Source organism: Myotis yumanensis, unplaced genomic scaffold (assembly GCF_028538775.1).
Source record: "Myotis yumanensis isolate MYYU_CA2020_CCGP unplaced genomic scaffold, mMyoYum1.0.hap1 SCAF_22, whole genome shotgun sequence".
Classification (NCBI taxonomy): domain Eukaryota; kingdom Metazoa; phylum Chordata; class Mammalia; order Chiroptera; family Vespertilionidae; genus Myotis; species Myotis yumanensis.
In genome coordinates this window covers 14185841-14210840 of record NW_027223773.1, presented here as the reverse complement: position 1 = coordinate 14210840, position 25000 = coordinate 14185841, and the positions used below count along the sequence as shown (strand labels likewise).

The 25000-nt window shown below is 39.4% G+C and overlaps 1 protein-coding gene across 3 annotated transcripts in view; it reads left to right on the top strand.

Annotated features, from left to right (window-relative positions):
• The window catches only part of SMYD3 (SET and MYND domain containing 3), a 521599-nt gene that overhangs the window by 130258 nt on the left and 366341 nt on the right, over positions 1-25000 (top strand). For all 3 annotated transcript variants that reach the window (XM_070401161.1, XM_070401162.1, XM_070401163.1), the window contains exons 3-5: positions 9600-9707; positions 12221-12278; positions 14828-14964. In XM_070401161.1, coding sequence (XP_070257262.1) covers positions 9600-9707; positions 12221-12278; positions 14828-14964 — 303 coding nt within the window. The remainder of the gene's footprint in view (positions 1-9599; positions 9708-12220; positions 12279-14827; positions 14965-25000) is intronic.

The following is a 25000-nucleotide window of genomic DNA, read 5'->3' as shown; positions in this document are numbered from 1 at the left end:
AACTTCGTGCCCTGTGACCATCCTGCCGCCTCACCCCTTTATGTTTGGCCCGACCTGTCTGCTTTGAGTAAGGCTAGTGGGAAGGTGCTCTCGCTCTACATGTGATACAGCTTTCCGTAGCTTTTAAGGCGATACGTCTCATGTCTGTCACCAGGTCTCCAGCATGCTCGAAGGAGATTTCATGTAAGATTTTAATCAATACCTGTCAGTCAGCGTGGCTTGTTAGACAGCCTGCTTAGCTTTCCCATTTCCGTTTCCCAGATTCCAGCTTTTCAGGTCTTTATCTGTCAACTTGTAATTCAGTGTTGGATTACATTTGAGGCATAAAGAAGGAGATATTATTTACTTGCTACTAAGTGCTCTGTAAGTGAATGAAAAACTGTTGGGTCCTTTTTCCCTGTGAGTTGCATGGCAACTCATCTCTCCTAAGTTTTGCCCGTAGGAAACCTCTGTAGCTTGTTGCTTGTGAATAGAGTGATTCTTGCAGATGTGGTGAAAAAAAATCACGACACGTTTTTACATAGGTGTTCAGTTATTAATGATTAATAATTGGTAATTATTAATCACAGGTGGAATTGTTGAATAAGCTGGCTTAAAATAATTTGTAATGTATTTTAAGCCAATTTCTCCATCCTTAGTGACCCAGCATCTGAGGAAAATACCATTACGAATTTTCACTTCCATGTAAAGCTAACATGGGTAGGTTTCTAACCTATTCTGATGCATTCAGATATTTGTTGGGATGGATATTACAAAACTGTAGATTTTAATTATTGGGAGGCTGCCTTATGGGTTATCGAGTCCACTCCTCTTACTGAATAAATGTCTGCTGTGCTCAGGTCATGAATTAGATGTTCTTCTTACCCAAACAGATTCAATATGTGCTGACCTTTCTCGTTTTTCAACCACTACGATAATAAACTGCTCAAAATTGAATTTTTATTCCAACCAAAACCTAATGTTTATCAGTGTTTAAGTGTGTTATTGAGCTGTATCCAAGGAGGGAGGGAATGTTAGGTGAATGTGCAAAGGTTGTTTTGAGTAAGAAGGAAGAAGTAAATTTTCTGTTTCCAGTGTAACATCACATCATCCTCTCCTTTTGTAATCAAGCAATCAAGGTCAAGACACATTGTTTAAAGATAATTGTTAAAAGGTTTACTGTCCTTTTATTTTTTGGATGGCCTTAATTTCAAATAATTGATGATAAGTATACAGAAAATTACACCTCCTAAATGGTCCTAGTTCTAGAATAAATTATGAGATCTATTAAACACCTGCTACATGCAAAATGCATGTAATTGGTAGTACACTTATTTAAGGAAACCAAACATAAACAAAGCTAAATTGTTAAAACCGTTTACTGAGTCTTTACATTACAAAAGATTTCATTGGTATCACCAAAAGAATTCACTGAAGTGTTTTTTAAATATTAAAACATGTAAACCATTCTTTGAATTATAGGCTTTCCAAAATAATCATTAAAAAGTTGTGTTTATTAAACAGTAATTTTGCCTTTTCTTTCATATAAAAATGCTTCTCCCCAAATCACAGTTACTACATAGGATAATTTGCTTTTACTTATGAATATGATACATGATATTTGTACAAATTCAAACAGTATGGGAAAATATAAGGAGAAAGGCAAAAACAGCCTTTTTTATTTTTTTTAGGAAAAGTTGGAAAAATTAGTACTAGTTTTTCAGTATGTTAAACAAATTTACCATGAGTATTATTAAAATCATGACTTGAGGTGGTGAACATACCATATGGTGTACAGATGATGTGTTGAAGAATTGTGCACCTGAAACCTGTATAATTTGGTTAACCAGTGTCACCCCAATAAATTTAATAAAAAGGGAAAAATGTTTGGATTGATTGCATTATAAATGTTACTTCTGTGCCAACAATATGCACACTAAAAATTTTGATACTCATTACCAAAAACCTGTCATAAAGTAGGAGAAACTTACAATTCTACCAATAAGTTTATGGTCCCCACTTCCCTATACATAGCCTAGAGACATTTCTAAATGTTGTCAGTTTCATTCAACTTTGCTAAATTAGTGGGTCACCTATGTTATCCAATTTCTGCTAGCATTTCTTTGGTCATTGGTATGGTTTCTATTTTTTGTTCGTTTTTTTTTTTTTTTTCCTTAGGCATGCTTTTCTTATGTCCTTTACCTTTCTGTTTTTAAAATTGAAATATTCATCCTTTTCTTAGTTATTTTGTAAGACCTTGCATTTTAGATACCTTTAGCATTGTCTACATATATGTTTTAGATTTTGTTTTTCTTGTATGTACTATATCTTTCAATCTTGTGTATGGTATTAGGTTTTCTCCTGATGTACAAAAGTGATTTATTTTTTATGTAGTTTAATATGTACATCTTTTCTTTTATGGTTTCTGGGTTTTATGTCCTGCTTAGAAACATCTTCCTCACCTCAACATTATAATATGTTAATGCCATAGTGCGATAGTTCAATGATAAGTTTAGAATAGTGTTTTGTTGTTTCATCTATTTAACATATAGAATGACCTCCTTTTTAGTTTAGTCTAGCTCAGTGGTTTTTCAGCCTTAGCTACAGATAGCCCCACAGTGATTGAAAGTGATTCAGAACCTGCTCCTATCTCATTGGTTAGAATATCTGGTTAGGCCTGGTATTTAAAAAATATTTTTTCTCTATGTGTGTGGTGTGTGTAACTGTGTAGCATTGTTCTAGGTCTTGGATTTTCTGCTCTCTCAGACCCAATTCCACCTTTCTGTAATAATTTTCATTATACTCTCTACACTCTTGAAATGAAATTTCATAAGTAATATAATCTAATAGTTACCTATTTTCAGAATTCAGTATCGGTATAATTCCATAAGTGGAACATAAAGGAGAGAGAGAATGAAAATAACTTATAATTAAACAATGTGTATTTTAGTATGTAAATGCTCAGGCGTGACTAGACTAGAAGACAACTAAGAAGTCATGTACATGCATATGATTGCTGTGAAAAGGGAAGTACAAAATGCAGATCAGAAAATGTGTTTTATTAGTAATGCAACCACTATGAATGGTGGTGCCTTTGTGGTATGCTTTTATGAAATATTGAATAACTTTAGCTAAAGTTCTTAACAGTCTTCCCTTGATTTACCTAGAAAATTCAGTGCTATTAAGACTATGTTAAAAACACACTTTTTGTTTATATATATGAAAGGAGGTTATGTCTAGGCATAAATGTCTGATTGAACATTTAAAAGTCATGTTGGATTTGGAACAGTTCTTCATTGTCTGGAACTGCCCTGCACAGGATGTCCCGCATCTCTGGTTCCTGGCCACTAAGTGCCCAATGTACTCCTCAAGCACTATTATAAAAAGTACCCCATACATTTCCCAAAGAACCCCAGGATTATCCTTGTTGGGAAGCACTGGTTTAGTTAGTTTATGTTCTGAATCAATATAAATACGGTAATAATATATGAAAATACAGGGTGGGACAAAAGTATGTTTACAGTTGTTAGTATAGAAAATAATACAATAATCTACACTAATAAAAGAGAAACATGGTAATTAGCGTACGACCGCTACCCTTCCCATTGGCTAATCAGCATATCCTTATGCAAATTAACTGTCAGCCAAGATGGCGGCCAGCAGCCATGCACTGAAGCGAACAGGGAGGCTTGCTTGCTCCAGTGACGGCTGACTCCAACGTTCCCCGCCTCACTTGCTGGCCTCTCAGCTGCAACTCTAAGCAACTATGTTGCAAATATAGAAGCTAAACAAAACCCCAGAAACCTGCGTTAGTCAGCCAGGCTTCAGCCAGCTAGACCGCAACATTGTATCAAATACAGAAGGAAAAACAAAGGCCAGAAACCGGCTTTCAGCAGCCGAGGCCTCAGAGCTAAAGCTGGCCCAGAATAAAAAAGAAAAAGAAAAAAAGGAGCGGTTGGGAGCTTCAGTCAACCCACCAGCCTGAAAACAGCCCTCAGCCCCTCAGCCAGACTGGCCAGGCACCCCAGTGGGGACCCCCACCCTGATCCAGGACACCCTTTAGGGCAAACCAGCCGGCCCCCACCCATGCACCAGGCCTCTATCCTATATAGTAAAAGGGTAATATGCCTCCCGGCACCGGGATCAGCGTGACAGGGGGCAGCGCCCAAACCCCCTGATCACCCTGCGGCTCTGTGTGTGACAGGGGGCGGGGCCACAACCTCCCTATCCGCCCTGCTCTGTTCGTGACAAGGGAAGGCACCCCAACCCCCTGATCAGCCCTGCTCTGTGCCTGATAGGGGGGAGCTCCCCAACCCCCTGATCACCCTGTGGCTGTGTGTGTGACAGGGTGCGGCACCCCAACCCCCCCCCCCCCCCCCCACGGGCCCTGCTCTGTGTGTGACAGGGTAGAGCTATAACCTCTTCATCGGCCCTGCCCAACCCCCTGATCGGCCCTGCTCTGTGGGTGATAGAGGGTGGCACCCCAACCCCCCTCCACGGGCCTTGCTCTGTGTGTAACGGGGTAGAGTCATAACCTCCCCATTGGCCCTGCCCTGAGTGTGACAAGGTGCAGCTCCCCAACCCCCTGATCCGCCCTGCTCTGTGTGTGACGGGGGCGGTGCCCCAACTCCCCTATCGGCCCTACTCTGTGCATGACAGGGGGAGCTCCCCAACCCCCTGATTGACCCTGCTCTGTGTGTGACAGGGTAAGGAGCCCCAACCCCCCTGATGGGCCCTGCTCTGTGCGTGACAGGGGGTGGCGCTGCAACCTCCCCATCGACCCTGCCTTGAGTGTGACAGGGGGCGGTGCCCCAACCCCCCAATCGGCCCTACCCTGAGCGTGACTGAGGGTGGTATCGCAACCTCCCGATCTGTCCTGCTCTGTGCATGACAGGGGGCAGCGCCCCAACTCCCCAATTGGCCCTGCTCTGAGCCCGACCAGGGGCTGCACCTAGGGATTGGGCGTGCCCTTTGCCACCCGAGAGCAGGCAAAGCCAGCAGGTCGTTATCTCCTGAGGGGTCCCAGACTGCGAGAGGGCACAGGCCGGGCTGGGGGACCCTCCCCCCCCCCCCCCCCCCAGTGCACAAATTTTTGTGCACTGGGCCTCTAGTGTATAATAATAAAAGTGTAATATGCTAATTAGACTGGACAGCCAAATGACCTTCTGGATGTCCTTCCAGATGACCTTCCAGATGAAGCCGCGGGGGAGAGGCAGAGGCGGCCTACATGGTGGGCAGGGGGCCGAGGCAGAGGTGGTTAGGGGTGATCAGGCAGGCAGGTGAGCAGTTAGGGGCGATCAGGCTGGCAGGCAGAGTGGTTAGGGGCGATCAGGCAGGCAGGCGAGTGGTTAGGGGTGATCAGGCAGGCATGCAGAGTGGTTAGGGGCAATCAGGCAGGCAGGTGATCAGTTAGGGGCGTGAGGCAGGCAGGCAGAGTGGTTAGGGGCGATCAGGCAGGCAAGTGAGCAGTTAGTGGCAATAAACCAGGCAGGCAAGTGGTTAGGGGCGATGAGGCAGGCAGGCAAGTGGTTAGGGGTGATCAGGCAGGCAGGCAAGTGGTTAGGGGTGATCAGGCAGGCAGGCAGGCGAGTGGTTAGGAGCCAGCAATGAGAGAGAGAGATGTCTGACTGCCAGTTTAATAATAATAATAAAAGTGTAAGATACTAAACTGGCAGTCAGACATCCCCTGAGGGGTCCCAGATTGCGAGAGAGTGCAGGCCGGGCAGAGGGACCCCTGACCCCCCCCCCCGCCCCCCATGAATTTCATGCACCGGGCCTCTAGTTAATAAAAAATAATACAAAAACAAGCTTTGTGTTTTACATATGCACAGCTTGTAAACCTGCTTTTGCCCCACCCTGTATATAGAGTCTGAAGTTGTTTTTGTCATGCATGTACTGAAAAATGGAATTGAGTCATAAATGTCTTTTTATTTCCTTCTTTTCCACCTAAACTCTTGTCTCCCATTGTCTTTGTTTCTTAACACAATATTTTAATTTCCTTTATCTTTTATGCTAACTTGTGCTTATTGTACATCATTGTTAATTTTGAACTATGAGAACAGAAAAGATTACAGCTGTATTGTGAACAAAATCTTAATTACATCCTGTATTTGCAGTAATGGAAGAAAACAGGAAAAAGTACAATCAAGAAGGTTGTTTGAGAAACTGGCACATTTTATGTTCTGTTATAATGTGCTGTTGAGTTCTAGACCCAGGTTAAAGTTTGTAGAGTGAAGATGATGCCTAATGTTTTTGTGTGATTGTGGGGTTTTGATTCAAAGTCAAATGCAGTAACTTCAAAGATTTTGTTGAGCCGAAACCGTTTTGGCTCAGTGGATAGAGCATCGGCCTGTGGACTGAAAGGTCCCAGGTTCGATTCCGGTCAAGGGCATGTACCTTGGTTGCAGGCATATCCCCAGTAGGAGATGTGCAGGAGGCAGCTGATCGATGTTTCTCTCTCATCGATGTTTCTAAGTCTCTATCTCTCTCCCTTATTCTCTGTAAAAAATCAATAAAATATATTAAAAAAAAAAGAAAAGATTTTGTTATAAGTCTTTCCTTGGTATGCGTCCGTCCGTTAGTAAGCCTTATTAAGAAGTGATGGTGAACAATAAGTCCTAACAATTAATGTTGTAAAAACATGGATTTTAATATCATGGTAAGAAATGGAGTAGGCTGTAAAGCTGACACTATATTACAGACAATTTCAAGTGATATGATCGTTTATAATATAATATTTATATCGATCTGATTTGGCTTTTAGATGAAAAGAATGAGTATCTTTGTTGCCAAAGTGAGTGGGAAGAAAAATATGTTGTCTGATGTTTTCATGCAGTGATCTAGGAATAGCCTTGAGAAACATAATGTCTAGTTTCTAATTATTGTTGAGAAATGAAAGCTCAATATTAATTATGCTAAAGTCCTAAATTGTTTTTAATAAGAATTCTCAAACATTTGGATGTTTAAAAATGCCACCTAACAGATCAATTGGCTCATTACCTAGGGGTACATTTTGTAGTTACTTCACTCTGGTGACTGAGCTGCTCAAAGCTGGAGGCTTTACCAAAGGAGCAGTGAGTGAGCCTTTGTGGTTCAGTATTGATTAGAAGCTGTGTCTCAGCCTTCCTTTAGGAGGGGCAGTCCTTTTTCAGCCGGCAGTTCCTCCGGCTTTGAACAGAGCCCAAGGAGCTTGCTCTCTCAGAGACCCCCGGCCCCGTGTGTCTCATTCCGGCCCACACAGCCAGTCCACTGAGGGCACCTGTCAGGCTTCTTGACGTCTAACACAAACGAAAACTTTCCCACCACAGTTATGGTTCTCCCTTCAGTTGGCAGTCAGAAGCATCAGCACCCTGGTTTTCTCTCATTGCGAATGAGATTTGATTTGACTGCTGAACCCACTCTCATTCCAAGACCAGATGAAGGAAAGAAAGCGCAATGGTTTATCTGAGTCAGTCTCTACCAGTTGAACATCCATAGGATGGCAGTTACAATCATGGGAAACTGTGTTAACTAATACATACAAGTTTCTTTAATGCAGAGCTTTTTAGAACTTCTAGGAAGCTAAACGTAGTATTTTGAATCTCCCAGCAGGGTCTTTATTATGTTGTGGTTTTCAATCTTATTTGACAATGGAGCCATAATTTTTTAGGGATCTTAACACATGTTGGCAATTGCTAATTGCTATTCCAGGACTAGCCCCCTGAACAATAGAAACATTTCCCCCCACTGAGTTATGTTTTAATATGATGCCTGTTAGTGAGGACTGACATGAGAAGTGGCGGTAGGAAAGGCCATTGTAGTTGTAAACTATTGTTGCAGACATTGTCCAGTATGATGATTAGCTCTCTCAGAACGAGTTCCTCCTGTGATTTACTGCTTGGTTTTTACTGCTTGGAACTATGCGTTTTTCTTTTCTGTCAAGTGAGAATTAGATAAGCTATTATGCTTTTTTTTCCCCTTGCCTGTAAGGCAACTCAAATAAATGTGGCTCCCAGCACAGTAATTATTTAGCTCTCATGCTTAGCATACTGAGGATCTTTCCTCTCCCCTTTCATGTTTATGTAGCTCATTAGTTAGCTCCCTGCTGTCGAGCTTCCCTTTCCTCATCTATAATATAAGGACCTACCTTTTGGATTATTGTGAAAATAAAATCTTTTTTAATTGCGTGGTCATGTGTGTGGCACACTGTGGAATATGAAGTAAATGCTATAGTACTTTTTTCATAATTTTAACATTTTTTGTTTCCAGTTTCACAACCTTATTTTATATACATCTTTACCTTGAAGCAGCTCAGTCTTGTTTAGAAGTGAGAAGTATACATACTAAGAAAAAAGATTACAAGCATCCCATTAAGAGCATTGTTACAGTGGGTGTGAGGGAATGAAGTGAGGTAACCCTGAGTAGAGTTGATGACAGAAGTGATGTACCCCTTGTAAACGATGCCTCCAGGATTGGGGTTATGAGGAAGTAGAAGCAGACACGGCTTCCCCCAACAACTTGGTAGGGGTAGCCTTTCTGAGCAAAATGCTGGCTTGAACTTGAATCCGAGTCAGTTTCAAAGTAGCTGCAGCTTTTGTGAAATTTTTGGTTGTGCTGCATGTTTGTGCTGCAAGTAGAAAAGAGAGTTCCTTCTAGGAGATTTTTAGGCCCAGAAGCTGGGAAGCAGACCTACAATTTCTGAAATAAGAAGTGTGGTGAGCATCGGGCATGTCAGTGATGGGACTTCCAACTCTTGTTGGGAAAATAGAACATACTGGACGTTTGGTCTAGCTGTCTCTCCTCCACCAGGGCTAAATATTAGGTAGCCTGGCATTTCTTTCCATGTGGATGTAATCCACGAGGGGAGCCGTGGCATTTCTGATCCAAGACTCGGAGAGAGAATGCCCTTCCCTGTAGCCCTCTCGTCCCGAGTGTTGCAAGATTGGTGACTAGCTCACTGGTCTCTTCTCTTCAGCCACACCAGCACGTGGCTAGGATCCTGGGTCAAGTGACCTTCTAATTTATCACCCACACTACATTTTCTGAATGAAAAGGGGCACTATTAATAAGGACAACATAAATAAGACATTCCTGGGCAAACAGGACATTTGATCATTTTAGCTAACAACCCCTTTTCTATGTTATCTTAAAAAACACGAGGTTTTATATTTTTTTGTGATGTTAGCTCTCCTGATATGTCTGTGCTCACTGTAGTAGCGGAAAATGCAGAAGGCTGTCTGCTCTGTTTTGATTTTCCTGAACCATGTGTTTTGTTTTCTAATTTGGAGTGTATTTTCTTTGTATATTCAAAGTCACTGTCTATTATTGCATCCTGTTTAATCTGTAAAAGACCATCTTATGAATTATTGAGTAAGTTGTAATGATTCTTTGTTTGGACTCCACCAGGCAGGTAATAATGGGGGCGGGGGGAAATGAAAGGACAGAGGTGAAGCCGAAGCTCTCAGTGCCCAAGCCGGGTAACTGCATACTTGGTGAAGACTGAATCGTGGAGCATATTGCTTTCATTTCCTATTTTGAAGTGATATTTAGGCGGTTGAAATTAATGTTGATAACTCCCAAACCAGTGTAAATGAAAGTTAAATTTTATGTCTTGTATGCTCTCCCCACTCTTATCTTAACAGAAGAAAGCTTGGCCAGACCACAAGCGGGAATGCAAATGCCTTAAAAGCTGCAAACCCAGATATCCTCCCGATTCCGTCCGACTTCTTGGCAGAGTTGTTGTCAAACTTGTGAGTAGAGAACTTGTGAAATATTCTTGGTTTTTAATTTAACAAAAATACTCACATTTGCATATATTATTCTCTAAAAAAATACGTTTTTATTGATTTGAGAGAGGGAGAGAAACATCGATTGGCTGCTTCCTGCATGCCCCTATTTGGGATGGAGCCCGCAACCAGGGCATGTGTCTTGACGGGGAATTGAACCTGGGGACCTCTTCCTGGATGGGATGACAGGACACATGTATTATTCTTATTTAAGGCTGAATTTAAATCCATATAAAGTAGAAGGTGGATTATTACAGGGCGTGTCTTAAGTCAACAGCTTGCTGTTTTCCTATCAATCACAGCATCAGTGGTGGTAATGATGTGCACGGCCCCTCTTTGAAGGCCCTGGGTGTGATCTCCTGGGACTGGAGACAGGAGGTCCTGTATTTGTCACATGAGATGTTAGTAGAATCTGTTATGTTGCCTTTATTACTTTTCTACTGTGAACTAATGCACAGGGTATGTATATAATTATTGTTGTCTCTTCAACTGAGATTTTAATTTTATGATAATTAATCTTACATGGAAGAGTACTTATTTTTTTATTTACAGTCAATATTCAGTGAAATTGTGTCTTCAGTTCTTTTCCTTGCTCTGCCAAAACAATTAGTGGATTCTGTGACATCCCCCTCTGGTGACACCTCCCAGATTTTTGGGGTCAGCCTTTAGCATGAGTATCTCTCAAGTTATTGCAAGCTCCAGCTCTGTTCTCTCCTGTTTTGTATGGACTTTTTTTGGCTATGAAATTTTATAGGGGTATTTAAGAATGTAAAAGTATGATTATATACATAAAACTAATGCAATGTTATATTTCAGTTACATCTTAATTTAAAAAAGGATTTGCAATACCAAATGGGCATTGTCTTTGGACTGAATATGCAACATACATATTTACTACTATGTGTACATTGTGTTAAAACTTACAAATTTATTTCAAAGCATTAATAAATTTAGAGCAAGTTTTATCATTATGCATTTCTTTAACCACTGGATATTAAAAGTTTAATCACTGTTATATTTGAGTGTGAACTTTTTCTACTTTATTAATATTAAACAGATAGACAACCACTTTTAGAGCAGAAATGGGTTGCTTCAGAATCACCAAAGGTCCTAGTTCTCAGTCACCACCCCTGATCTACTGAATCAAAATCAAAAAGGATGCAATCCTATATAATAAAAGCCTAATATGCTAAGTGTCCAGTCATCTGGTCATCCATTCAACCAATCAAAGTGTAATATGCTAATGATATGCTAATGCCGCTCAACCGCTTACTATGACGTGCACTGACCACCATGGATCAGACAGTCGACTGGTCAACCAGTCACTATGACATGCACTGACCACCAGGGTGCAGATGCTCCGACTGGTAGGTTAGCTTGCTGCTGGGGTCCAGCGGATTGGGACTGAGCGAGACAGGCTGGACACGCCCTGGATCCCTCCCATGGTCCCTCCCTGGCTGGCCATCCTCCTGCGTCCCTCCCCGGCCCCGAACGTGCACAGGTGGGGTCCTTCAGCCTGGACTGCACCCTCTCGCAATCTGGGACCCCTCAGGGGTTGTTGGAGAGCCATTTTGGCCCTACAGCAGAATGACTGGTCGCTGTGACGCACACTGACCACCAGCTCCAATGCAGGAGCTGCCCCTGGTGTCAGTGCACTCCCACAGGGGGAGCGCCGCTCAGCCAGAAGCTGGGCTCATGGCTCGTGAGCACCGCGGTGGTGGTGGGAGCCTCTCCTGCCTCTACGGTAGTGCTAAGGATGTCCGAATGACAGCTTAGGCGGGGAGTAGGCCTAAGCCGTCAGTCAGACATTCCCCAAGGTCTCCTGGACTACAAGAGGGTGCAGGCTGGGCTAAGGGGCGCCCCCCCCCCCGCCCTCACCCTCCCCCCCCCCCCCACCAAGTGCACGAATTTCATGCACGGGCCTCTAGTTGTGAAATAGTTACTTTCCATAGAGTACTTTCTATCTTCAGGCCTTGTGGTAATCACTTTACCTGATATACCTCATTTCACATCCACAACAGTCCTGTGGATCAGCTGCTGTTATTACTCTTATGTTCCAGATAACAAAATTGATTTCTCTTGACTCAAGGTTAAGCATCTTGTCCAAGGTGGTACAGTTTGTAGTAAATTCTTATTTTTATTGATCCATCTTTGCTTTTTAATGATAATTTGTAATAAAATTCTTACAGTGATACAAATTGTATGGATAGAACTGTGGAAAAAAATAAAAGTATGAAATCTTGTAAAAGAGTTTTACATTTGAAAATTAGGCTGGTGGTTAAGTCACAGCTCTTATTTTAAAGTTGTTACTGATTAAATAATTGAACTGTAAGAAAGTGGTGAAGAGAAGGAATATACTGGATAGAATTTTACTTTTTAAATAGACTTTCATTAAATGTCTAAAGATACTCAAACATATTTATTTATATATTGGAAAACTTGAAATTGTTTTGGTGTTTTCCGCCTTTACTTCATAGATGGAAGAAACCCCCTCTGAATCGGAGAAACTTTACTCATTTTATGATCTGGAATCAAGTAAGTGATTATCAGCATAAAAAAAATCCTGTCATTTATTTCCTGAGATGATGAATTGCTTTGTATTTTGTCTCTCTGTTATGTGAGGGAAATCTAATGTGAGCATATTTAATTTATTCTGGGTAGCTTTGGCCATATAGGAGTTTGTAAAGTGCCAGGTTAGGCAGTGAGGGGAATGTAACCCCTAGTCCAGTTGAAAAAATAATTTTTCTTCTGTTTCTCCCTCCCCTACTCTCTTCTTCCCACTCTTGCTTTCTTTTGATGTCAGGAAACTGATGTGAACAGGGTAGGGTCCTGGTGTCCAGGGAACATTTAGGTTCACTGGTCGAACACAGATGACTTAGGCTCTGTAACAGCATTGAGCATTGCTCTTCTCCTGATGGCCGAGCTACTTGGGAACAGTGAAAGGCTTTCCAGATCCGAATGTTAAGTAAATGTAGGGTTTCTTTTTCTTTCATATTGGCACAGACACTCTTCACTGAGGTTGCGAATGACTTCAACGCAAAAGTAGCCAGAGCTCATAGAGTAAATTGGCTACACAGTTGAAGATTTGTGTTGGAGGTGAATCTAGTACAGATTTATGGTGATGAGATCCCACTTGCCAGTGATAATAGATTATTATTTAAGTATCCCCAATCATTAGAGAGATGCAGATCAGAATTACAGTGAGATAATCATCCCATCTCATTAGGATGGCAACTATAGGGGGGAAAAAAAAGAGAAAACAAGTGTTGGCGAGGATATAGAGGAATTGGAACGGTAGGAATGTAGGATGGTATGGCTGCTATGGCAAACAGTATGGAGGTGCCTCAAAAAATTAAAACTATAATGACCATATGTCCCTGGATTCTGGTTATACACTCAAAATAATTGAAAGCAAATATTTATTCATCTATATTTATAGCAGTATTAGTCACAATAGCTAAAACTTGGAAGCAACCAAATGTCTATCAGTGAATGAATAGATAAGCAAAATGTGTTATGTATACACAATGGAATATTATTCAGCGTTAAAAAGGAAGGAAATTCTGACATATGCTGCAACGTGGATGAGTCTTGAGGATGTTATACTAAGTGAAATAAGGTAATCTCGGAAAGACAAATACTGGATGATTCCACTTATATGAAGTACTTAGAGTACTCCAGATCATGAAGAAAGAAAGTAAAATGGTGGTTCGCAGGGGCTGTGGGAAGGGATGAATGGGAAGTTATTGTTTAATGGGTATAGAGTTTCAGTTTTACAAGGTGAAAAGTATTATGAAAATGGTTAGTGGTGATTTTGCATAATAATGTGAGTGTATTTGATACTACTGAACTGTATAGTTAAAAATGGTTAAGGTGGTAAATTTTATGTTATATATGTTTTCCCACAGTTTTGAAAATAAATAACTGGGTTAATTGTTCTGTTGAACAAGTAATTTAAAGAAAATATGTAGATCTGACATGATCAACAGAATTATGCTCTAGTTCAACTGATGTATTTTTTCTAGTTTTAACAGATAACTAATTAGTCATTTTTTTGATATGTTATTGCTAAGTAATTAACATCTCTTGGAATGAGTTTCACTATTAACATTAGCCTTGCTCACTAGCAGTGTTGTACACACTGCCTTAAGTGAAATGCTCTCGAACTTTATTAATTGAATTGTGCATTCTTAACCTTAAAACTCCTTGATGATATACATTAACTGATATTGGCTGTAGAACTTCCTTCTGTTTCAGTTGAAGTAGCACCATACCTTGTTTATTCAACTGAGAAATGATTTGACCTTGAGATTTCTTTGGATGATCCGTATTTTCTTGTTGATGTGCTTTCTGATGACAAATTTTACCACTCTGAACTTCAGCTGAACTTTTTATTTCTATTTTTTTAAAAAAATATATATTTTAAAATATACTTCATTGATTTTTCACAGAGAGGAGGGGAGAGGGATAGAGAGTTAGAAACATCGATGAGAGAGAAACATCGATTAGCTGCCTCCTGCACACCCCCTACTGGGGATCAAGCCCGCAACCCAGGTATATGCCCTTGACTGGAATCGAACCTGGGACCCTTCAGTCCACAGGTGGATGCTCTATCCACTGAGCCAAACCGGTTAGGGCTTCAGCTGAACTTTTTAGTTTTCACTTTCTGTCACCCTGCCCCTTGGGAGATGACCTTGTTGTAAATTGTTTCATAGAAAAGTCTGCTTACATTCACTGATTTAATAAGGATTTATCATGTTTGAACATGTGTACAGGATGATATAGAAAATGTGGTAACACATCTTTACTGATTTTGTTTCTAATATTTTTCATCTGTGTGTGTATTTATTTTGCTTTGATAAGTGTTTGATCTTACAGTATAGATGAACGTTGGCAGAATTCAATTGCTAATGTATGTATCGTGATTTGTAGTTGGCAAAAAATAAAAAAGATATGTGTTTGCTCTCTGTCAGAATGGAATCTAGGGCAGGAAATAGCTAGTTAACAGTTATCTTTGAACACCTGAAAATTATCCATTAAAAGTTCACTGTGTGATTGTGCTATTTATTTTCTCTTTAAAAAAGATATTAACAAACTGACTGAAGATAAGAAAGAGGGCCTCAGGCAACTTGCAGTGACATTTCAACTTTATATCAGAGAAGAAATACAAGATGTTTCTCAGCTGCCACCTTCCTTTGACATCTTTGAAGCCTTTGCAAAAGTAAGTGTGACGTTTGGTACTTTTGCTAATGCTCTACATCAACCCTTCCTCTATTTTGTTGTTGATCCGTGAAAATCCAGGACCCTTCGTGTCTTATATCACTCTCCTACCTCAATGAGTAGAGAATGAAAGACTGTATTACTTATATTAAAAAGGGTATTTACTTTCAATGTTTTATTCAGTATTCTTATTAATGACCCAAGTATGTTCATTGTCAGCTCTCAAAACATACTCTGCCATTGCATTCATTTAGTTTTGTCATGGTGTTTCAGTAATACAGCCTGCTTTTAAATTAAATTTATTGGGGTGACAGTGGTTAATAAGATTATATAGGTTTCGAGTGTACCATTCTATGATACATCATCTGTATATTGCATTGTGTGCCCATCACCTAAAGTCAAATCTTCTTCTGTCACCATATATTTAACCCCTTTACTCTTTACTACTCCCCTACCCCCCTTGCATCTGGTCCACCATACTGTTGTCTGTGTCTTCTTTGACTTATGTCACTTAGCATCATACCCTCCAAGTCCATTCATGTTGTTGCAGATGGCAAGATTTCATTTTTTGGTTGACTAATATTCCATTGTATATATGTACCACTTCTTCTTCATCTGCACATTGACTGATGGGCACTTAGGTTGCTTCCATATCCTAGCTATTGTAAATAAGGCTGCAGTGGACATACGGATGTGTATGTCTTTGGGAATTTGTGTTTTGGGTTTCTTCAGATAAATACCCATAAGTGGAATTGCTGGGTCCTTCTTTGTCTCTTGTTATAGTCTTTGTTTTAAAGTCTGGAGTAAGTACTGCTACCCCAGCCTTTTTGTTTGTTTCCATTTTCATGACATATCTTTTCCCATCCCTTTACTTTCAGTCTATGTGTTCCTCTCTGAAGTGAGTCTCTTGTAGGCACCATATGCAAAGGTCTCATTTTCTTATCTATTTAGCCACCTATGTATTTTGATTGGAGCATTTAATACATTTACATTTAAATTGATTATTCATAGGTATGTGGTTATTGCCATTTTATTATTTATATTTTTGATTTTTTAAAAATTTTCTTCTTAAAGAAGTCCCTTTAACATTTCTTGTAATACTGGTCTGGTGGTGATGAACTCCTTTAAGCTATGTCTTATCTGGGAGCACTTGAGGTTTAGATTGTAGGGGTTTGCTGTATAAATATATCCTCTCCACTTACGAATTTGTTGCCTGGCTGTAAAATTTAAGTAGCATGAGACATAGGAGTGAGAACTTTCTCTAGAGGGTACCAAGGAGAACTTCATGTAGGAAGTAGAAGTGGATGCTGGGATTCCAGGAGAGAGGATGGTGCTGGGAAACAGTCAGTGGTCTAGAAAAGTGGCTGGGACTGCGGGAGCTGAGGAAAAGATTGATCTCCTCTGCAGATCTGAAAGGCAGCTGCCACCTGTGGAGTACATAGCAGTTATACTTAGAACTTTTGAATAGAAGCTTGATGTTTAAAATGCTGGTTTTGCGTTTTGGCAATAGAAAATTTGTGAGGGTAATAGTACCTCCAGAATTCCTATAGAGAGGGTGCTGTGGGTGATCATCTGTTTGGATGGACAGACTGAAGTGATTTGCTTGAAGGTTCATTTGCAGAGCAGTTTTTTATTTTTAGATTGTGTTACTTGAGGGGAGGGCGAGGTGTGCCTGGATGGAAAGAAAGGTATGAGGTAGGAGGAGCGTGATGGTTGCTACTGACACGAAAGAAGGTGGCCAAAGGGTGGGAGGTGCATTGCAGATGCTTGTTAGTCAGAGCACAGGAGACATGCAGTTACTTATATGTTCATGAAAAATAGAAGCCAAATTCATGTGTGCCAACTCTGCTGGATTGTTAGGGAAGAGAACTATGTCTCCATCTTTGCCATCCCCTCCTTCTCATCACATATTTCCCCTCTACTTCTATTTCAAACACAATTTCCTGATATATTTCAAAATGGGTTTATCTTGGCATGACGATTGCAGTGGTTCAGTCTATTGATTGAGTTCTAAACATTCACTACAAATATAGGAAATGTATATATGAATAATATAAACCTTAAAAATGGAGAAAGTAACAGAGAGGATACATTTGAATGGGGCACTGGGCCGCGCTCAGCACGGCCAAGGGTGAACCTGAATGGTGGGCAGTGAAGGATTAAAGAAGACAGACAAGAGACTAAAGCTGGTGCTAGGTGGGATGCTGCTCTCAGATGGAGAGACAGTGCCACAGCCTGCAACCTGAGTCTTTATTTTATAGCCAGATCCCATGAGGCAAAGTAAGGGCATGGTCAAGATCTTTACAATATTCTCCCGGGTTTCGAATCTACTCAATTACATGCATCTGAACTCTGTCAAGCTTTGTTTTGGCAGCACTTGCCGCACCTCCTGCAGCCTACATCACTCAGCTACCTGGGACCACAGGTTTGGACCATAAGGTCAAGCTTACAACCATAGCCTTTGGCTATAATTGTGCTGGGAGGGCTTTGCCCTTCAAGCTGGGACCTGCACGTGGCTTTGCCAGGAGAGGACTGTGCCCTCACATTAGTCCAAGGCTTGAACCTGTCCAAACACTGTAGCCACTCTCCACAGGGCACTGAATAGTACTATGTGGTTAAATCGCTTTCTCAGGCAAGTAATTGAAATGCTCTCAACCTCAATCTCCCCATCTGTAAATGGGAATAATAATAAAATCAACTTCACAGATAAAAGTACTTAAAGTGTCTCGCGCTACTACTCCTGCCCTCTACTACCGGCTTTATTCATATGCTGCTGTGAGACTGCAGTGTCGTATGTCTTCCGTGCTGTCGTCTAGAGCAGCGGTCGCCAACCTTTGGACCTCATGGACCACCAGTGGTTGGTGACCGCTGATCTAGAGTGCCGCCTGCGACTGACTGTAAACCAGAATCTCCGTTGGTTGCTCAGTTTTGCCCAGTGCTGGCTTCTCTTGAGTGCTGAGAATGACTATCTTGTTTGAGAAGAAATTTTGCAAACAGGATATAGTACCTTTCCCGTAGTAACTGACTTGGTTTCAGCCCATAGCTATTGTGGGCAGAAATCATATACTGTGTCCTGCACTCATGACAGCCCCATGATTTCAGAGTAGTTCCTTGGAATGTCATGTAGGAAATGTATGAGCAAAGTGTTTCTAACACATGCATCTTTAAAGGATGGAGTTGCATATTAAAAGTTATTCAGTTATCCTATAATCCACTGAAATGGCATGGAATGTATAGTATTACTCTATTCCATCCCTCAGAGTGTACATTGATAATTATTATATCGATAATTGGTAATGGTTATTTATAACTTAATGTCAGTAGGCCTAGATTTGAACTTACTTTCTATGAACAGAATATAGGTTGTAGAAAAATGTACTTAATTATTTTTTCTGAACTTATAACTTCCTTTTCTAAAAATGCATTTGGTAGACACGAAATGTGATAAGATCTGAAAAATAAAGCAGAAAATAATCCAGTTGCATAAAATGTTTCAAAAACAGACTGTAAATTGGAAGCAGCAAAAGTAAAAGTGACCTCCTAATCACAAAACATGTCATCGTTGGTGTTTTCAGAGTCCAGCAAAGTACTTGTTAACTTCATAAAATGGCACAACTGCCACAGCATTTTTTTTTTTTAAATATATATTTTATTAATTCTTTACAGAGAGGAAGGGAGAGAGATAGAGAGTCAGAAACATCGATGAGAGAGAAACATCGATCAGCTGCCTCCTGCACATCCCCCACTGGGGATGTGCCCGCAACCCAGGTACATGCCCTTAACTGGAATCGAACCTGGGACCCCTCAGTCCGCAGGCCGACGCTCTATCCACTGAGCCAAACCGGTCTCGGCCACAGCATTTTTTGATTAGAAATCCCACATCTATTTGGGAAGATGTTGCCTCCCTTTTCCTTTCAAACAAAATAAGAATTCTCCTGATAGCATGTTATTTTTATTCTTTAGGGCACATATGTGACCTCCAGACTCTAATTTTTAATGCTACGAGTTGCAGCTGGTTTTGCAATGTACACTGTGATTGAATAGCTTTGAAAGTGAGGATTTTAGAAGGTGTTTTATTTTGGTACAGTGATACTTAAATTTTACATTCAGTTTTATTAGTGGTAAATTCTTTTTTATTGGAGACTTTTTTTCACTAGAATAATAATGGAGGATATATTAAATCAAGAATCTTCCTAATTTATAATATGAAAAGAAAGAGTAACAATATTTTTGATTGAGATACATACTTGCATTTGGGTGGTATATGCCATTAGACATAGCGTGATAATAAATAATCTATATGATGTTTTGCCATAACCTCATAATTTTAGTGGAGCATATATATCAACATGGAGGAAAAATGACTAAATAACTGTTTTTGTCCTTTTTTATTTGCTGAAGAATGGTGTACCTCAGTAAAGAGCAAGAACAAGTTCATGATATGTTCAGTTATTAATCTTAACATTTCAGTTCTGTTGGCTCTCTCATTCTAGATATGCTAGTGTTTTATTACTTACGTGTTGTGGTAGGCTAATTTGTGGGAAGAATATTACCTTCATTGTTTTGAAAGGTCAGGGGTGTGTGTGTGTATTTGCTACTTGAGGGCTTCAGGGGTTTCATATAGGACCAAATTTTAGAGCTTTTTGTGGATCAGCTCAGTTGGGTTTCACCACTGTAGCATGCTATAAAGTAGTAAAGAAAGCAATCTTTTGAATTAATAAAGTGATGAATTACCTAATTACAAATTTGATGGGAAAAGGCAGTATGATAACTTTCACTGCATTACTAAATGATCCCAGTGACTGATCAGATGTGCCTGGGTTCTATTAAGGAGAAATATGCCATTAAATATTTAGTACTGAAAGCGAGCAGACACCCGGACTGCTAACCTCCGGTCACCAGGAGCTGCATCTGTGTACGTGGAGGTGGCTGCTGCATGAGCATCTCTCTTGTCTGCTCTCAGCAGCTGCTAGAAGACCTAGTGATGTGGGTTGCACCTCTCTTCTGGTTTTACGTAAAGCAGGCAAACAGCCAAGGCCCAAGATACTTAACTGCACACGGAACCCGGCATTCTAATTATGAAATGCTGATGCATTTATGATGTATATGTTTTTCCTTCATTACAGTAGATTGAAACTCTGAGTAGATTCAAGAGACAATTATTCTCACAAATGGCCTTCTAAGTTATGTGACAATTGTAGGACACTTGGGCTTTCTAAACAAACAAATCATGTGTTTTTAATGATGATGTTTATTTATCATGTTCTTCATCTCTTGCCATTCAGTTAGTATTTCTCTTCATTTATGTGTAAATAACCTATGATGAGTTGGTGTATGTTTATCATATAGTTAAAGACCAGATGCCAGTTAACTTCTGAAGTTGGGAGGATAATTAGTAAATTCTTAATCAGCATTTTTATTTATTCCTGTGTTGGTCAAGGTTCATTACTTATATAAGGCCAATGCTTTGATTAAAACTACTGATGGATAAACGTGTTTGCTAAGCCTTGTTGCCTTATCTATTTGAGTGTGAAACTTGTCATTAATTCAGATGGAGGTGATGTTTTTAAATGACAACGTGTCATTGTGAAAAGGTAGAGGTTACCTTCATTGCTTTGGCCTTCCCTTTAGTGGCAAAAGCCTCTACTCCAGTACTGCGTCTCCCTACTGGAATGTGACCTCCTTAGAGCCAGCAATGACAGTTTATTTATTTTGAATTACTAGCAATCTTCACTGCATGCAGTAGGTGCTTAATTATTAATTGAATGAAGGAATGCATGAAAACCGTCCCTTTGCAGTTTTATGGCATACACTTTATTAAATACTTTTGAAAATTAATACACTTCTGTAAGTATAAAAGAAATCTTTATCATGATAAAATTGACAAAATTTAGTAAGTTAGTTGATAGCTCAGAATCACAGAGGGTGCCATTTTTCTAAATTTTTCGGGAAATGATGGATGATTATATTAATTGTTCCGAGGTAGCAAATGTTTTCTGTAAAAGTTCATATATAGTCAATATTTTAGGCTTTGTAGGCCAACAGGAAAAAGTCAATTACTACTTCAACACGTGCTTTATAATGCACAGTGAGTGAGAGGGCTGTTTATGGTCTCCGTGTCAACTCCTTAACTCTGCCATGATAGCCCAGAGCTCCCAAGGATAATATATAAGTGAACGGGTATGGCTCTGTTTCAGTAAAACTTGGTTTATAGACACTGAACATTGATTTTTTAATATATAATTTTCACTTATGCTTAAATATCCTTCTTTTTATTTTTCTCCCAGGTATTTACAAATGTAAGAAAGCATTCTTAGCCTGTAGGCTGTGCAGAAAGAGATGGTGGGTCAGATGTAGCTGATGGGCCTTTGTTTGCCAACCCTTAAATCATTATTTGTAAGCCAGAGGCTTTTTTGTGTTCAGTAGGAAATAGAATATGCTATCACAGTGGTTCTCAACCTTCTGGTCCTTTAAATACAGTTCCTCATGTTGTGACCCAACCATAAAATTATTTTCGTTGCTACTTCATAACTGTAATGTTGCTACTGTTATGAATCGTAATGTAAATATCTGATATGCAGGATGGTCTTAGACGATCCCTGTGAAAGGGTCGTTCAACCACCAAAGGGGTCGCCACCCACAGGTTGAGAACCGCTGTCAGCTATCAGAAGATTTTCTAACTTAAAAAAAAGGATAGGAAATATTTTATCCATTACCTTCTAACAAACCATTAGTTCTACAGTTTTATGTTGCCAATCACATTTATAATAAGCACACTATGTGCACAATAATTGTTTATTGAGTTTTCTTTTTTAATCCAAGAAAATTTAATTCAAGAACTTTAAAATGTTTTAATTCATTGATATAGTAAAAAAACATATAGTGTTTCACTAAGGATTAGGAAGAAATAAAAATAAGAAAATATATACTTTATTAATGTCTTACATGATCATTTTTAGTTTTTGGTTTTTTTTAACTACAGTATTATATGTTATTTTGCCTTGAAATGAGATGTAACGATACAATTTTCTAGTAGAATTATTTTGGCTATATAACTCGGGTTGAGAAAGTTTTTGCTTGATTTTCAGATCATTTTCTTAAATTACGGATATTGCCCTCAGACTTTACATTGTGGCTTGACTATTTCTGTTGTGAATGAGGACCTCTCATGAGACAAAAAAAATGTTTAAAGGCTATAATATTAATAGTAGTAAAATATTGTGATTAGCTGCTTTGTGAAATTTTGTAATGGGCAGGGAGTGATTTTTTTGACAGCAGAAATTAGACATTGCTATTTGATGTGGAAAACAAGGAGATTTGGTATATTATAAAGGCAAGCAGGCAAGTTTGGAGATGACTTCTGCAGGCCAGATAAAGAAAGGTGTGTCCTGATCAGAGAGAAAATAGCCTCTCTACTGTCAGCAAGACTCGGTTGTTATTGACATTTTTATTTTCAGTGCTTAATGTTACGTGTTTAAAGAGATAATTTAGATAAGTGCTCGTTTATAAAGTTTGATGAAGGAAGGGCAGAAAGCCTTTTCACATCAGCAAGTTGATCGTGGCTCCGTGTTTGGGAGAACTTTATCATCAGAATGGTTCAACGGTTTGTCAGGCTGCTCAGGCACAGCTTGGAGCTACCTGTCCCTGAAAGAATTTCATTCCAGGTTAAACTCCATGAGAAGAGGAGTTGTCGCCATGGGTATAAGGTAGGGCCACATGATATAAAGCATAGTTTGAGTTTGTGGATTCCTGGTAGTTACAATATGGAAGTCTGTAATATATCTTTCCCCATCCTTTGTCCAAGTTCTGTTTATTCTTAAAGTTTCAACTCAAATCTTTGGTGAAATCCACCTAACCAGGATGACCTTTCCCTGTTGTAAAATCAGTAGTCACTGGTATTTTCTATGCCAATCCTTTGGGAAGTGTGAATAGTCTTTATTAGTTATATGTCTTTATTTCCTTTGGTCCCACTTAGATTGGAAACTGAGGAGTCATGGTATCCAATTCCTTCCTTAAGCAGAGCAGAACCATATAATTTTAGGCTGAAAAGATCACAGAAACTAATCCGTTCCCCAGTCTTTCTCCTCTTCCCATGATGCTTCAGTTGTGGCTCAGAGACGGTTATGTAGTCACCTAGTGACAAGAAAAATGCTAAAATTTAGGTCTTTTGAGCTCATTCTGATGCTCTTTCTGTTAGTTGATGCCAAAGTGTTCAAGAACTAACTTCTAAGTTGAAGTAAAAACGTGATAAGCAAACAGAACTTAATATTACAAACAACTTTTGGCACTATCTATTCCGTATATGCTTTTCCAACTTTATTGAGATGTAATTGATACATAATACTGTATAACTTTAAGGTATAAAATATGTTGATTTGATATATATTGCAAAAGGATTCTAACTGTAGGGTTAGCTAACATCTTCATCACATCACATCACATAACATTTCTTTTTGTGTGTATGAATGGTGAGAACATTTAAGATCTAGCAACTTTTAAATACATAGTACAGTATCATTAGCTCTAATCACCATGCTGTCTAATACATTCCCAGAAATTATCATATGGAAGTATGTACCCTTGGACCAGTATCTTCTCATTTCCCACACCCTCTTCTATTTCTTACATAGTAGGTTAACCGTATAAAGCCAGAAAATTAAGAATAAGTTACATAATACTATAGAATAAGAGTAATACTATAAGAATAAGAATAATAAGAATAAGAGTAATACTATAGAATTACTCTTATCAGCATTTGAAACTAGATTAGGTTGTCTCTATAATGATGAGTTTTAATCTCAGAGATGCTGTATGGCTGTGTTTAATGATTGTGTACACCCTCCCATCAGATAACTCAGCTACAAACAGGACTGCTGTATTATATACTTGGCAGGTGTGGTTTCATCTCCTTCTCCTTCTCCGGCGCCCATACTCAGCCAGGAAGTCAGTGGGATTAACCCTGGCATTTGTCTTACATCAGTCAATCAAGGGACAATTCAGGGATTTATCACAAGGTTCCTAGTACTACACTACCCCAATTTTATTTAATTTTTCACTCACAAAATACTGTAACAAATATAACATTTATTTCCTACAATAGCCCTTTGAGTTATTATTATTTTCTTCTGCAGATGAAGAGATGCTGAAGGTCACACAGTTTTTAAATAAGGAGCCAGAGCTTCAACTTGGCTCTCTTGATTTCAGATTCCCCCCCTCCCTCTGAACTGCATTCTGTGTTCTGTTAGTTCTGTAGTGGAGCTCTAATTATGAGCTATTATAAGCCTCTGGAGCAAAATTCAGAGTATGATAAATGAGAATATTTGATAAGATTTCTATCACTAATATGAAAGTACTAGTATAGGCAAAGCTTTACATTACTAAATTAGGATTCCTGTTACCCTTCATACAGGTGTTGTGTCATGGTTTACACACCTCTCTCCTGCATGTATTCAAATCTAAAACGCTGGTAGGGTGGGTGGAGGAGGGTAGGTTTTTCATATCAAATAAATCTGAACTGATGCTGCCACAATTCTGTGTGAAAATAATGACACTTGAAATGGAATTTGAATGGAGCCAACTGCTTTTTGAAATCTGGATTCCACAACCTTGAAGTACTGAATATTAAGTCATTATTTATTCAAGAGCCTTCAGTTTGGGCCTGTCTTGTTTTCCAGCTATTGTTGGATCTGTTTTTCCCCCTATGATTCTATAAGTATTGCATTTACAGACCAAGACATTTTATAATGGAATAGAATGTATATGCAATGTAGAAGAAAATCCCTTATAGGTATTTATTTGACCTTAAATTTTATACCTGCTGTTAATGGCATAGGCAGATAATTTAGAAACATATTGTTAAGTAGCAGAAAAGTATTGGAACTTTGTGTGACTGAACTTGGCAATTGTGGGCCCTGTTTCAAGTTTTAGTTAGTATTTAGTTTTAGTTTTGATACTTATATGAAGCATTTATCAAGGTGCTGTTAATGCAGAGTTGCTCCATTAGGACCAGTTGAATTAGGATCTGGATTAGAATATTC